At 40.9% G+C, this 16,078-nt stretch overlaps 1 protein-coding gene across 3 annotated transcripts in view; it reads left to right on the top strand.

The window, feature by feature from the left end:
• DISP1 (dispatched RND transporter family member 1) overlaps positions 1-16,078 on the top strand; it is a 114,573-nt gene that overhangs the window by 20,662 nt on the left and 77,833 nt on the right. Inside the window, exons 2-3 of one of the 3 annotated variants that reach the window (XM_070401034.1) lie at positions 11,452-11,516; positions 12,981-13,043. In XM_070401034.1, the coding sequence (XP_070257135.1) occupies positions 12,998-13,043 (46 nt within the window). In that variant the 5' untranslated portion in view covers positions 11,452-11,516; positions 12,981-12,997. Of the gene's footprint in view, positions 1-11,451; positions 11,517-12,980; positions 13,058-16,078 lie in introns of all 3 variants that reach the window. The other 2 variants (XM_070401035.1, XM_070401033.1) reach the window with 2 other exon arrangements.

The following is a 16,078-nucleotide window of genomic DNA, read 5'->3' as shown; positions in this document are numbered from 1 at the left end:
AAGAGAAACACATTGTCAGGGGGCACCCCGGCTTTGAAGCACGCGTTCTATTTTTCGCTTGGTAACCATGTGAAAAATACCAATTACTGAAATTCTGAGAAGAATGAAGTTACTTGTAAACCTAGTATTCATACCAAGAAGGCTCTCTAAATCAAAACCATACAGGGATGCAATAGATCAAATCTGTGGAGCATAAACCTTTCAAGATCAATGTCGCTGAAAAAGTATCCGTGATTGGGGAAGGCAGCTTTAACAAAACAGTATTGTTACAAACAAGAAAAGTGAGACAGCTGGCGGCCAGTCTGACAAACACGTACCATGCAGGGAAGCCACGCAATTCAAAGACCTCGGTGCGTGATCTGGGTGAATGCCAGTGGACTGTTACAGGTCATATTTCTTTTCTTTTTTTATAATTTTAACTTAATTTTTAATACATGTTTTTATTGATTTCAGAGAGGAAGGGATAGGGAGAGAGAGATAGAAGCATCAATGATGAGAGACAGTCATCGATCAGTTGCCTCCTGCATGCCCCAACTGGGGATTGAGCCTGCAACCCGGGCATGTGCCCTGACCGGGAATCAAACTGTGACCTCCTGGTTCATGAGCCAACGCTCAACCACTGAGCCTCACCAGCCAGGCATACAGGCCATATTTCTCGTACATTTTTGTTACTATTTTAAGGCATATGAAATCTTTTGAATGGAATTTCCAGAAATTAAAAACATACATAAAAGTACCATTTCAGTTGGAATAAAAATCATAACACACAATTTATATGTCAGTTCCATCTCAACAAAACTGGAAAATAAAATCCTGAGCATTTCAGATCTTGAGGAGAATAGCCTAGATTCGGGTTCAGTGTCTGTTAAGACAGATAATGTATTCTATGCAGCATCACTTTTCATTATTAGAACATTGTCTTCAGGAGGAGTACAGATATGAGCGGTCTAGAGCTGCCTCTCAGAGTCAGGAAGACAGGCAGAGGGGCATGGTTGTAAGGACTCCGGGGCTGGTGTTGGTCTCTGTTTAAATCCCAGCCCCGTCACTGGCTAGCCTACTGAACAACAGACTCAGTCTTTCTGTGCCCGTTTCTTGAGCTGTGGAACATATAAGATAGGTCTTAGACATGGAAGATGTATAAGCTTTAATTACATGAAAAATGCTGAGCATATCATGAGCACATGAGCAGCACTGAGTAAATGCCAGCGGTCAAGGTCAGTGAGAGCAGACCTTCACCCCTTGTGTGCGTTCCCTCCATCTTCCTTTACTCCTCTGCTTGCTTTTATTTTCCCTTTTCTCTCTTTTTAAAAAAATATACTTTATTGATTTTTTACAGGGAGGAAGGGAGAGGGGTAGAGATTTAGAAACATTGATGAGAGAGAAACATCGATCAGCTACCTCCTGCACACCCCCCACTGGGGATGTGCCTGCAACCAAGGTACATGCCCTTGACTGGAATCGAACCTGGGACTCTTCAGTCCATAGGCCGGCGCTCTAGCCACTGAGCCAAACTGGTCAGGGCTCCTTTTTCTCTTTAGTTTTCTAATCTTCCCACCCTTTCTCTCTTTTAACTCTCTTTCCCCCCAAGTTTTTATTAGCTTTAAGTATTTCCCAATTCCTGTTATTTTGTTTGGCAGGCTCAGTGGCCATCCTTTCCTTTCCCTTCGTAGGCTTGAATCTCTGCCTCCGGGCCTCTTCACCTGAGACCTTCGAATGCCCTTCAGAGACCTGAAGACCCCCTGACACTACACAAAGTGTGATGAGGGGAAGGTTCCATAGTTCTTCCCCTGCTTTCGGAGGATTTCACACTTTCTCCAAGGTTAAGAACCATTGATCGATGGGATGTAACTGCCCTTCCTCCCAGATGACTTGTTGGGTCTCTTCACCAGTTGCCTCATTGGTATGAGGGGACCTCTTTAGACTTGGGAAGATCTCACCACTCTGCTATCTAGACTCGGAGAGCATGGGAGATTTGTACCATAGTATTCTAAAGGCATTGAATTCCCAGGTAATTCATCAGCTATTGCCCTGTTGTGTTGTGCTTTACTGTTTGTATAACAGCTTTGTTTTGCAAAATGTTACTGGTTTTAGAGAAACATTATGCATTCCATATGGCCAGCTCCATTTCAACCAAAGTAGATATTTCTCATTGTAATTTCTTTTCCATTTCTGTATGATACAGCCCAGCCAACTTGGAAACAAAGCATCCAATATTTTAGAAATCAGTTGTCTAGTGAGAAACCAATGAATTTGGAATGAGTTATAAATTCATTAGCGAAAATTCCAGATTGACAGCATTTGGGGTTTCTCCGAAGCCTTTGAAGGCAGGCATGTCAACGATAACAAAACAGTAATGTGGACTTTGGGGAGTTTTTTTCGACTTGGCCAAAGAGCCCAAGTTGTTTTCTTAACTAAAAATCATCATTCACATGAGTCATCCTGACAGCCTGAAAAATTTCAAACTCCTCTAGGAAAAGAAGATACCCAAGAAGCACATTCTTCACACGTCCTACCATGTGCAAAAGTCTGGAGGAGAAAAACATCCCTTTGAAAAGAGCGCTGCTTTCATCTCTGCCCTGATAACTCTGGGCATAAAAATAAAACGCCCACTTTCAAGGGCGTGGATTCCACTGGGGAGTAATCAGACCACATTACCCAACAGACCCCTTACCTCCTCACCGCCCCACATACATAAAAAAAATACGGGTAGTCAATCCTGCTTGCTTAGTGTGTGGAGCTTAGCCAACACAGCAATATATAATATATATATATATATATATATATATATATATATATATATATATATATGTTGTTTTTTTTAAAAATATATTTTATTGATTTTTTTTACAGAGAGGAAGGGAGAGGGATAGAGAGTTAGAAACATTGATTCAGCTGCCTCCTGCACACTCCCCACTGGGGATGTGCCCGCAACCAAGGTACATACCCTTAACTGGAATCGAACCTGAGACCCTTCAGTCCACAGGCCGACGCTCTATCCACTGAACCAAACCGGTTAGGGCACCATATACATATTTATCAAAAATAAACTGAGTACCTAGCATGTGCTCTGGGTGTACAATGGTGAACATGACACTTGAGGTCCTTGCCCTTGAGAAAAACATAAATACACATACACACATAAATACATCTACACACATGTATATATACATACACATACGTATGCACACGTATAGTGTGTGTGTTCCTATACAGATAGTGGTAAGTACAGTGAAGAAATGGATAGGGCCCGAGGAAGGGTGAGTTTTGTTTTAGAATGCCATCCACACCCGGCCAGGGTGGCTCAGTTGGTTTGACTGTCGTCCCTGCGCCAAGAGGCTGCAGGTTCCATTCCTGGCCAGGGTACAAGCCCTGGTTGCAGACTCGATCCCCAGTAGGGGGCGTGCAGGAGGCTGCCAATCGATGTTTCTCTCTCATCATTGATGTTTCTATCTCTCCCTCTCTCTTCCTCTCTATAATCAAAAGCATACATTAAAAGAAAAACTTTCCTAAGAAGAGAGGGGGCGCTGCCCACCCCCTTTCCCTTTACTAGGGAGCTACTACTAGAGACAAAGCAAAACAACAACTTGAAAACAGTGAACCCATTCTTGCTTTTGTGCCAGAGGACCTTCCCGAGTAAGGGGGTTAGTGTACCCGTCGGGAGGGTTTCCTTGTATGACAAGGAGCCTCATCAGGATCCCCTCACCGGCTCCCCTATTCTTTCCTCCTACTGCCCTCCTGTGCCCTCTCCTCGTAGACAGGGAAGTGGGGAAAAGAAACAGGACACAAGTCCCACAGCATATTTATGTGTGTGTGTATGTGTATTTGTGTTTTTATGTGTGTGTGTATGTGTATTTATGTTTTTATGTGTGTGTGTATGTGTATTTATGTTTTTATGTGTGTATGTGTATTTATGTTTTTATGTGTGTGTATGTGTATTTATGTTTTTATGTGTGTGTGTATGTGTATTTATGTTTTTATGTGTGTGTATGTGTATTTATGTTTTTATGTGTGTGTGTGTATGTGTATTTATGTTTTTATGTGTGTGTGTGTATGTGTATTTATATTTTTATGTGTGTGTGTATGTGTATTTATGTTTTTATGTGTGTGTATGTGTATTTATGTTTTTGTGTGTGTGTATGTGTATTTATGTTTTTGTGTGTGTGTATGTGTATTTATGTTTTTATGTGTGTGTGTGTATGTGTATTTATGTTTTTCTCAAGGGCAAGGAATTGCAGAAGACCTGTTAGCAATGGCAGATTTAAGCAATTAGTTAATATTCAAAAGCCCTGAAAGTTATGTTCCTAAATCTTCTAACCCAATGGAAACGTGCATTATGCTCATTAAGAAGGATATATGGGGAAGTAACCGACAGACTGAACTGTTTAGAAAGCAGCATATTTTAGCTAATAATGAGTCGTAACCTTTACAGGGTTAGCACATGGAAATCGTTACTGTGCACCAGCAGATAGAGCCCCGGCACCATACCTCTTAAGTCAAGGACTAAGTCTTCATTCATTATGCCAGGGCGCTCTGCCCTTCCCAGTTAATCTCATTCGCCTGCTCGCTGTTTTCCATGCTTAAAGAAACGAAATGTAAAGGGATCGCTGGCTTAATTTTGCCGCGAGAAATGCTTTCTCCCTTTTATTTCTACCCTTGGAAGAGTTTTGACTATTTCAAGTTTTGCATACGAGTAAGAGGACCACAGTTTTTAAGCTCTGGAGGTATGCGATTTGAAGGCTCCCTACCTAATGTGCCTGGAATTTTTCTCCAATTATAGAAGAGGCAGACCATCGTTCTCCAGTTTCCAAAAAGGAATGCAGCTGCTTGCAAGAGGTCTAAACTAACAGGACATTTAATATTTTGAAAAATATGTCCTGGGGGGGAAAGACTTTTCTGTTCAAAAAGATATTAAATTATTTAGCTTGGCAGCTCCAAGATGTGAATATTTTGAGCCCCGTGGATGTCACTGATGTTTTATCGAGTTCAAATGGGAGCATTGAACGCTTTATTCTTTATTCACACCGTCTTTTATTAGATCTCACTTATAGACCGTGGGCTGCAACTGCCTGCAGGTCCTGTGATCTTCACGGGCGCATTCTACTTCCAGGGGATCCGTGTTTAATTTTCCAAATTCTCAGCAAATAGCAGCGCTGCCGCCTGAATCCCTCCACCGAGATTCCTTCCGGCCCAGATGCAACTAATAGTTGCAGGCTGCGTGGCTGTCATTCATGACTAATCCAGGTAGGGCTGCTCACTGTTTCTAATTTTCTTGGTCGGGACCTGAAGGCAGGGTTTGCCTTTTTCCCATGAGAAGCCGGTGATCGTGGGCCTGACATTCCAGCAACTGGAGACGGCGGCCTCTCCACACCCACACAGCCCGGCTTTGTTTCAGGGCCGGCATAGACACCAGCTTGGTGATAGACATAATACAGCGGAGGACAGGCGTGAAATAGGGTGTTAAGGACAAGGAAGGATGCGTGAGGGATTTGCTCCTAAGTTTTTAAAGTTGGTGTCATGGAAAGCAGCCATTTCCTGCCACACAAGATACCCATCGATGCCATTTGCCATTTTGGGTCAGAATGTTGAAGTGGGTGGACAATACGTGTTTATGTTCATGATAATTCTTGTTATAGAAACCATAGAAGACTGGGATGTCCTCAAGGGTAGGGGTCTGTGTTCTGCTCATCTGTGTCCACTGTCTGACAAATAGTAGAATCTTAACTGTTAACTGAATGGCTACATTTATGAATGAAAGAACTAGAATGTTTTGTTTCTTTATCACTTTTTAAAAAAATATATATTTTATTGACTTTTTACAGAGAGGAAGGGAGAGGGATAGAGAGTTAGAAACATCGATGAGAGAGAAACATCGATCAGCTGCCTCCTGCACACCCCCCACTGGGGATGTGCATGCATCCAAGGTACATGCCCTTAACCGGAATCAAACCTGGGACCCTTCAGTCCGCAGGCCGATGCTCTATCCACTGAGCCAAACCGATTAGGGCTATTTATCACTTTTAATATTGATATAAATTCAAACTTCAAGAAGAATCATAAAATTGGTACAAGGAAATGCCATATAGTTATACTGTTTACTGAGATTTACCGATGGCTCACTCAGTTTTCAATGTATGCATAATGGTTTTCTGAACCACTTGAGAATAAGTTGCCAACATTGGTTTCGTTTACTCCTATCCACTTCAGTACGTATTTCCTAAGAAGAGCATTCTCTTATAATAAAATATAGTACACTTATCAAAATCTGGAAATTTCACCTTGATATAATACCATTTTCTAGTCCACATGCAAATTTGTCCATTGTCTCAATAATATCTTTTGTAGCTATTTTTTTCTCAGTCCAGTATCCAATCCGGGATGACACATTGCACCTGATTTTCATGCCTAATTGGCCTCCTTTAGTTTGGAACAGTTCGTTAGCTTTTCTTTTTCTTTCTTGACCTGAACATATTTTGAAGGGTAGAGGCAGTTATTTTATGGGAGAGCCCTCACTTTGGGTTTGTCTAATTATTAGGTTGTCATTGGAGGGAAAGCCATGGAAGGGAGGTTGTGCCCTTCTCAGTAGATCCTATCAGCAGACACAGGGCATCAGCGTGCAAATATTGCTGATTTTTCACTTGGTTGCATTATATCCACCAGGTTTCTCCACTGTCCAATTACCGCTTCTCCTTTGCAGTTAATATGTAATTTGTGGGGAGGCACTTTGGAACTGAAAATGTCTTGTTTCTCATTAAACTTTCACCCCACAGTTGTTGCGCCCTCATTCGTTCTTCCACATTCTGTCGTTGGCTTTATGCTCTAAAGAAGCGCTTCCTTTCCCCCTTGTCTTTATTTTTCATTTGCATTAGTTTGAACTCGTAGATTCTTATTTTATTCAAGGTGTTCCATTCCATTCTGTCCTTAATTGTTTTGATTCTTGAATGATTCTAGATCTGTCCTGTGGAGCCCCTACCAACTGCTCCCCTGCCTTGTGATATGTTTTCATTATTCCTGGGGAATTTCTGACTTTCTGGTGTAACAAGATGCCCTAAGTCCTTCCTTGCCCCAGCCCTGGGCTCAGCCTTTTTCTAAGGGGCCCTGACTCCCTTTCCCAGTGAATGGTATTTAAAATTAACATCTGGGTGTGCTCATCGCTCTACTGTGTCATTGGTTCTAGATGCTCTCAGGTCTTCGATCTCTCAGACTGAGCTAGGAAGTGTGTGTGTGTGTGTGTGTGTGTGTGTCTACGTCTATGTCTAAATTAAAGTTCTATATCTAATTTAAGAGTTCATAGTCAGTATTCCATTTCAAATCCAGCACCCCAGGATTCATCCCAGTCCTCCATGTTGATGACTCCCTTCTCTAACAGTGAAAAACTTGGCTTCATGCTACTGTTTTATATCCCTAGCATCTTGTCCAAGCCCTGGCAATAAGTGATAAATATATGTTTTAAGGATTGAAATCAGGGGTGGGGAACCTTTTTTCTGCCAAGGGCTATTTGGATATTTATAACATCATTCGTGGGCCATACAAAATTATCAACTTAAAAGTTAGCCTGCTGTATTTGGTCAAACTTTTAATGAACCCACCCCTAATGCCTTGGCAGGGCCAGAACAAATGATTTCACAGGCCCTATATGGCCCATGGGCCAGACGTTCCCACCCCTGATTTAAATGAAAGAGTAAATAAAACAGTCATGGAGTTATCTCTGTAAATATCCACACTGCTGTGACCAATGCCTAGCCTGACTTAGATGTTGAATAAAACTTTGGCAAACAAATGGTTCTCTCCGACATCTTCATTTTATACTTTCGAACCAGATGAAACATGACTCCATATGAGTACTCTTGTGTGTGCATTTTTTTTTTTACCATTTAAATCATGAAACCAGATAAATTATTCAATGAATATGAAGTCTTTTTTGCAATAAGAAAAATTAGTAAATAAACTTGCAACATAAAGAAGAAAAATAGTTCCTTTATTTTGCTCAAAAGAAACCCCTGGAAGTGGGCAGCGCCATTGAACAGGTTTCAGTATTTCTAATTATAAAACTTGCAGCCTGCAGAGTCTGTCTGGCACATTTTTCACATTTGTCAGCCCTGGTGATGTGAAATATGTTCTTCATCTGAATTCTCTTCCTATCCCCCCTGCTGTCAAGGCAGAAAGAATTTCCACTTCCCTGCTGCTTATTATTAAGCTCTTCTAAGCAAGGATGCTTGAAGATAACTTATGAGCCAGGGACTAGAAATTTCTGATAACCTTAAGACTCATGGCCAAATCATATGATTAACTTGGTGAGGAATCTGGGGGAAAGCAGTGGGGTTTCATTCACCTATGCCCTCAAACGTTAGAGATTTACAATTCAGGGCAGCCATTCACGATGTTACTTCTTGAAGTGCTTCCCCCCCCCCCCCCACCCCGTCCAGCCTTAAACCTCAGGAAATGTGGTCTATTTTTCTCTCTGATGTAATTAAAACGAACAGCTTCTTCCTCATAAACTCCTAGTTTATTCTTAGAAACTTGCTTAAAAACTGGTTGCTTTTTCTATTGACCTAAAGAATGTTCCATACAGCATATGCATTGTAACTTCTCATACAGCATTCCAAGAAATAAGGTATTTTACTAAACATAGAACAAAGTCTTCAGTTCAGGAAGACTTTTCCACAAAATTGGCTTGGGATTAATTTTTGTTTGAAAGTTTTCTGCAACAGAACTTCTTTAGCCCTTTATGGGAACATCTATTGAAAAATGTTCCCCACGTTCATAGGGGCAGTGCCAGGAGTCTGCATCTCCCACAACGAATAGAAAAATCACGACATTTAAAGCACTTCAGTCTTGAAAGCCTTTTTTATTTAAAGAAAAAGACCAAAAAAAGTATCACTTTACATTCATCAACTTTTTCCCCGCGATTAAATGATTGAAAGCAAAGTTTTATGGCTTCATATCTTTTAAGTATAGACATATAAAGCTAAAATCCCCAAATTGTCACTTAAAAAATACTTTGGGAGTGGTAGTGTTATATCAGATTCCCTGATGCTGATTTTGTTTTATTGCTCCAGCATCAGCCTATATTACTTATTTTTCTCACACACACACACACACAGTATTAACTAGTAAAGGCAGGTATACTTGCCAAATTTCTAAAAATGTCTCTGTACTTTTAGCTGAAGTTCTGTGTTTGTTCCTGTTTGAGTTTTCACTTAAGGGCCCCCTGTTGTGTTTTATGATAATTCAGTATTTTCTTTGAGGAGTATAGATATCCCAGGAACATAATCCACAGGAGATGTAGTAGTCCTTCATGTATATTCATATGTGACATGTTTATATATAGTTGAATGAGCATCATGGAGGGATAACTAGGCCATTAGCATTAATTATCTCATGGAGTGGGATTGAGAAGGATTATTAACTCTTTATCATTATATTATTATTATTATTATTTTTAAAAATATATTTTATTGATTTTTTTTACAGAGAGGAAGGGAGAGGGATAGAGAGTTAGAAACATCGATCAGCTGCCTCCTGCACACTCCCCACTGGGGATGTGCTCGCAACCAAAGTACATGCCCTTGACCGGAATCGAACCCGGGACCTTTGAGTCCACAGGCCGATGCTCTATCGACTGAGCCAAACCGGTTAGGGCTCATTATATTATTCAGTTTGTTAGAGGAAGCATCTATCACTTTTGTTAGTAAAGGAATCTAATAAATAGAAATTGAAATCAATCCGTAGCTTTGTGTATTTAGGATTCTTTTTTAAGAAACTTAAAACAGTGAAGTCAGGTAATAGATTTTTTCATAGAAGAAAAATACAGATTATCTGGCTACTGATTGGCTCAACTCTAGTATTTCTAATACCTTCACATTCTTCAGTAGCAACATCTCTATACAAAAAGTTACATCTCAAAGATAATTTTTAGACATGCTTTCCTTAAGATCCAATTTTTCTAATGCTCATATTCTTGATTCACATAATGTTAAACATTTTTCATCTTAGTTTATTTCAGAAATCCTTTGTATTTAGCAATAAATTGATTAAACTAGTATATTCACCAATGAAAGATGAATATTGTTTCCATGTGAAACCAAGGCTAATAAATTCTCACAGTGCCCTTTATTTAATTAAGACTCAAACCTTCTTTTGCCAAGAAATGAATTGCTTGGTGTAATTACAGTCTTCTTTTTTAAAGGGAACAAAATTAATTCTCTGCATTTTGTGAATTTTCATAAGTTTTCTAAGGCTCTGAGCCTTCAGTAATTCCAAATAAGTGCAAATGCCCTTGTAATTTTCCAACATTAGGGAGCCTCAGGCCCTAAGAGGTGGTTTGTTTGTTTTAAATCACAGGTACTAATAAAAGAAAAATATTTTTGAATGTAAATATTTACTGGAAGTTTCTTAATCATAGGTTTCACATTGTACTAACAAAGCAGCTCTTCACATTAAATAGAAAAATTAGTCAGTTGAAAACGTCAGAAAAATGTCAGTAACAATTTGAGTGTATTTGGGATTGAGAAAACAAAATACTAATCCTTTTCTTAGTTAAGGTTTGTTATATATAATCAGTTGCTCTTGTAGCAAGCTTTTATTTTTTTCATTAAAGTAGCACCAAATTAATATTTTTTAAAGACCATGAGATTATAATCAGGATCTGATTCAAGCACTACATTTTTTTTTTTTATTAATCCTCACCTGAGGATATTTTTTCATTGCTTTTAGATAGAGTGGAAGGGAGGAGGGTAGAGGGGGTGGGGAAGAGAGAGAGAGGAACATCAATGTGAAAGAGACACATCTATTGGTTGCCTCCCTCCAAGCACTACATTTTAACAGGGGAATTCTTTCTCTCTGAGGAGCTAGCAAAGCTTGTAAAAACCATGACCATTTGATCTAATAGCTCATGATAGTTTTAAAGATTAGTTGATTCAGGCTATAAGAGAACAAGATAAATTATACATGATGAAACAACTATAAAGAAAAATAGAGGGATCCTATCTTCTCCTTGATCTTTTCTATATTCTGAGAGATGTAACTTACAACTGAATATTCATAGTAGCTTTTCAAATGAAACTATTAAGGTTAAGTCTGCATGAAGAATTCTGATACTATTACTGTAGCTCTAAATGAAAATGAGATGATTATCAGGTCAAAGGAAATCAGTAGTTTGCTAGTGTTTGGAGGGGGTAAAGTGAAAATAGACAGTGAGAGAGCATTGGGGGCTGGTAATGGGATGGGACTGGTGGATCCCTTAGCTTGGGCCTTACATTCATGGAGGGCCTTAAATTTAAACTTTTAATATTATCCCCAATTAAGGTTTATTTACAGTTGTATGTTATTTGTATGTTATTTGCCTCTGTGTTAACTATAAAATGTACTATGAATTATTCTAACTATAAAATGTACCATGGATTAGATTATTCTAACTATTTTGGCCTTTTTCTTTCCTTTTCTACATCCTAGGAGCCTAGAAAGAATGGAAATGGCCGGAGCATCTCTTGACCTCTTCGAGGAGCAGAATATTTTAGGTAGGAAATAGCATCAGAAAACACTAACTAGATGCCTGCTATAATGAATTCAAATGAAAAGTTTTGGATGTCGCTGTTGTATTTTAAAATATCTATGTGCTTCTCAAGTTTGCCTGGAAGGGAAAAATATGTGAAAACATCCAGGCAAATTCTGAAAAGGAAGTTCCTAAGGGAAACTTGATGTATCAGATAGCAAAATGGGGTAACATACCTACCTGTTAGGGTTGTCATGACAACGAAAAGGTATTGTTCAGTTAAAATCCTTGGGAGAGCCCGAGCCAGCTTGGCTCAGTGGATAGAGCGTCAGCCTGCAGACTGAGGGGCCCCGGGTTCGATTCTAGCCAAGGGCACATGCCTGGGTTGCGGGCTCAATCCCCAGTGGGGGGTGTGCAGGAGGCAGCCAATCAATGATTCTCTCTCATCATTGATGTTTCTATCTCTCTATCCTTCTCTGAAATCAATAAAGAAATATTTTTAAAAAATCCTCGGAAGAGCATCTGACAGAGAACAGTTTTTTCTCTTTTTGAGCATGCAGTATTTTTCCTTTATTCAGAATGGGCAGATTTTTCTAGCAGTCCCCACACACATGTAGTAATAGTGTAAGACACGCATGGGAGTGCAAGCCCCCAATTCAGGGCAGTGGTGACCTCCTGGAGGGGAGAGAGGGAATAAGATCCAGAATGTTCCTCTTGGCTTGTGGCGTCAAGGGGCCCCCGCTTGCCTTGTAATACTTGATTTTTAAAAAAAGGCAAAATTTAAAGATTTTTCTAAGCTGGAAAGCAAGTCCATGGATACTCATTACTCAAACCCAACAGGACAGGGTTCTTTCTAACATCTCTCCTTTTCTTATTTGTAACTTTTCCCCCCAGCATGAGAGGAAAGAACCTGGCTCGCATTATCTCTAATATGTTTACTTAACTCGTTCAAACCTAGTAGACAGATAAAGCAGTGGTTCTAACTGGGGGCAGTTTTGTCTCCCAGGGGACGTTTCTGGCATTGGCTGGAGATGTTTTTGGTTGTCCTCAGTGTCCTACAGTGAGTGCACAGGACAGCCTCTAGAAGAAAGAGGGACATGGTCCAAAATGCCAGGAGTGCCAAGGTTGAGAAAGAAACCTTGACACAAAGTCGTCTCACTAGCCAGTCCCCCCCCTTGACAAATAAATGTACTGACTCCAATATAATATTTGTGTACAGGTCTTTTAGTCTTACAGTATTTACTCAAAACAGTGTTGTCCATGTTTATTAGGGTCACTTCTTTCCCCCTCCAACATGCTTAGGTGATTGATGATACAGTCAGGATCATCTGTTACTGTGTTTATTTCAGTTCGGGGTCTTATTTATTTGTTGTTGTGTGAGTGTGTGGAACATGATTCTAAGAGTCAGAGCAGGACAAAAAGGGCCCCAGAGAAGTGGGGGAAATTGTTAAAAGTTCTCCACGTGATTCTGATGTTCGCCTGTTTTCAGAACCACTGGGCTAGCTCATGGGCTTTGAAGTGAGACCTGAATGTAACTCCAGTTTCCCACCAGGTATGGAATGTTGGGTAAGTTACTTGCCCTCCCTCAGCCTCCGACTCCTCCTCCTAAGGATTGTTGTGAGGATGTAGAATATATATGCGGTGTTCATCACAGTGCCAGCCCGAAGGGGGGCCCAGATGATCGCTGTTTCAATTCTTTCACGTTCCCTTTTAGCAAATATTGTGTTGCTACTCTGTTCTGAGGCACTGCTCTATTTCTTAACATGGATGCATGCCTTTGAGCAGTTCACATTTTAGGGGGCTTATAGCGGTTTTGCAGAAAATGCAGTGACTATTTCTTTACATTGACGTGCAATATAAGAGGTTCAGATAGTCATGATTTTCTGGAAGCTTTTCCCTAGAAAGCCTCACTAATGCAGACTGTGCACGTATCATGTGAACTATCAAGGATAAAAAAATACAGATAAATAGATAGTTATGTGTCTCTGCCTCTCTCAAATGTGAGTCATTTCAGGCTTTTAAAAATGGATATCAAACCATGTGAAGTTGAATTCTCAGGAGTGAGTGCCTGCCGATAAGCGTTCAGTGTTCTCAGGTATGAGACATTTAAATGGTTTTATTATATCTGTGTAGAATGTCTCTACGCATCATCTGGAGATCTGGTTAAAAAGCAGACTCAGTCAATAGTGTGGGGCAGGGCCTGGGAACCCACATTTCTAACAAGCTCCCAGCAGCTGCAGCTGGTTGAGGTCGAGCTTTGAGTAGTAAGGGTTTATTGCACTGACTTTGAATCCCAGTTCTTCAACGTATCAGATGTGAGTCTGCTGTGAGGGACTGTTTTCACTCTATGTGTATATGGTACCTTGAGGTATTAGCTGCCGATGTCACCCTTTATAGCATTTGAACATTTAACAAAAAATGTTTTCATTGATTTTAGAGAGGAAGGGAGAGGGAGACAGAGATAGAGACATCGATGAGAGAGAAACATCAACATTGATCAGCTGCCTCCCGCACACCCCCTGCCAGGGATGGAGCCTGCGACCCAGGCATGTTCCCCTGACCAGGCATGGAACCGGCAGCTTCCCAGCACATGGGTTGATGCTCAACCACTGAGCCACACTGGCTGGGCACATTTGAACATTTTAAATTAACACTCAGCACGGGGAGAAAAACCTCTGATAACTGATGGGTATAACCGAAACACAGTGTCATGATAAGGCAGCTAAAGAGTCTCCTTTCACTTGGAGCCACGTGTTATCTGTGAGGGTTCTTTCTCCCACTAAACCAGCGATGGCGAACCTTTTGAGCTCGGCGTGTCAGCATTTTGAAAAACCCTAACTTAACTCTGGTGCCGTGTCACATAGAGAAATTTTTTGATCTTTGCAACCATAGTAAAACAAAGACTTATATTTTTGATATTTATTTTATATATTTAAATGCCATTTAACAAAGAAAAATCAACCAAAAAAATGAGTTCGCGTGTGTCATAGGTTCGCCATCACTACACTAAACAAAGTACCTGAAGAAACCGAAGTTAGAACCAGACTCGCAGATCACTTCACCACAAGGGGTTAAATGAAGATTGAAAAGCACACACATGTATAATAACACTGTTCTCACTGTTAACATATTAATAATCAAATAGTTTTAATGAAATAATTTTTGAACTATTAATAAATGGAAACTTTAATATATTATTTACTTCATCAGTCCTTTTAAAATTTCTAATATGTGTGTGTTTGAATTTGCCTAATTTCTTGGTATAGAAATACATTTCTGTGATTTACATTCCAAATGGGGGGTACGGACGACTTTGCTCATGAGGGGTGGGAGAAAAAGGTGGTGATTCTACTGCCGTTGGCACAGAGAAGAGGACTTCGTTCTGAAAAATGATTGAGGGCGACGTTAATAGCTATGGGCGGAAGGGCTTGTGGAGAAAGACCTCTCAGGTTCCGTCTCCAGCTCAGATCACATTGCTGATATGCACATTCCTTATCGGTCCCTCCTCCCTGTTTTCCCGATGCTGAGGGCGGAGAGCTAGGCGTGGGGAACCTGGATAGTGAGTGCTGGGGGGACACGAGACAGGAAGCCAAGCCATATTCGGAGGTTTATTAGATACCACCCCTGACGGCAGGAGCAGCTACCACACCTGCTGGCCTGCTGTTAGATCCAGGTATGCGTGCATTCAAAAATGTTTATTGAGCACCTACTGTGCGCTTAAAAATTACATTGGAAAAGACCACAGAGCCTCCAAACGTGCTTTCAGACAAAGCTGGCTCCAGTGGCTGTGTGAAGACGGTTAGATTGCTCTGGTGGCTGATACCTGCATTTCTTCCTTAAGGAGGATTAACTTAGTGCAGGAGACAACCAGCTCCACTGCGGCTGGCTGGGGGCCAGCTCTTTGAAGTTCCTTCCTCGCACAGACTCACCCTGTCAATCCCAAAGGCAGAGGAAGCTGGCCTGCACTTTGATGTCAGGACGGCTCTGAGAGACCCTCTTAGGTTGCGCTGCCTTTGAAGCAGTGACTCAAGGCAATCTTTGCTTACACGGGGCCAATCATTTGACCTAGCAAGCCTAGAAAGAAAAACCCTTGGCCAAAAGGGACTTGGAAATAGCTACGAGTGATTGGAAACATCGCGTCTCTACGGAGAGTTTCCAGAGAGATCAGTTGGAGTTAATCTGGTTTACCTAAAGGCGCAGGATTAGTTGTTCAAAATGATTCCTTATGGGTATTTGCAGGTCAGTGGAGTGCGTCTCTGTGAATTCTTGGGGCAGCGGCTGCTTAACTGCAGACATTTCTGGGAAGAGCCAGTTTATCGCTAAATGCACAACAATCCATAAACACAAAGTGTGCGGTTGAGATGTTTTTAAAAGCCAGCTGTAAAGGGTTTGGCGTGGGGAAAACAGCCTCAGAAGCCGAAGGATCGGTTTCAGCGATAGCACCTTATCAGGTTTCTCCTGATGCCAGGTTAATGGGAACCGGGAGCCGAAAGCTGGAGCGGGTTACCCACGTGCACCTTGGAGTGTTGCTTGTTAAGACAGGCGCGTTGTTGAAATATTTGTTTGAATACCTGAACCGCAAGCCCT

This window comes from Myotis yumanensis, unplaced genomic scaffold (assembly GCF_028538775.1).
Source record: "Myotis yumanensis isolate MYYU_CA2020_CCGP unplaced genomic scaffold, mMyoYum1.0.hap1 SCAF_22, whole genome shotgun sequence".
Taxonomy (NCBI): domain Eukaryota; kingdom Metazoa; phylum Chordata; class Mammalia; order Chiroptera; family Vespertilionidae; genus Myotis; species Myotis yumanensis.
The sequence above is the reverse complement of the archived record's forward strand: the minus strand, read 5'-3'. Positions and strand labels throughout refer to the sequence as shown.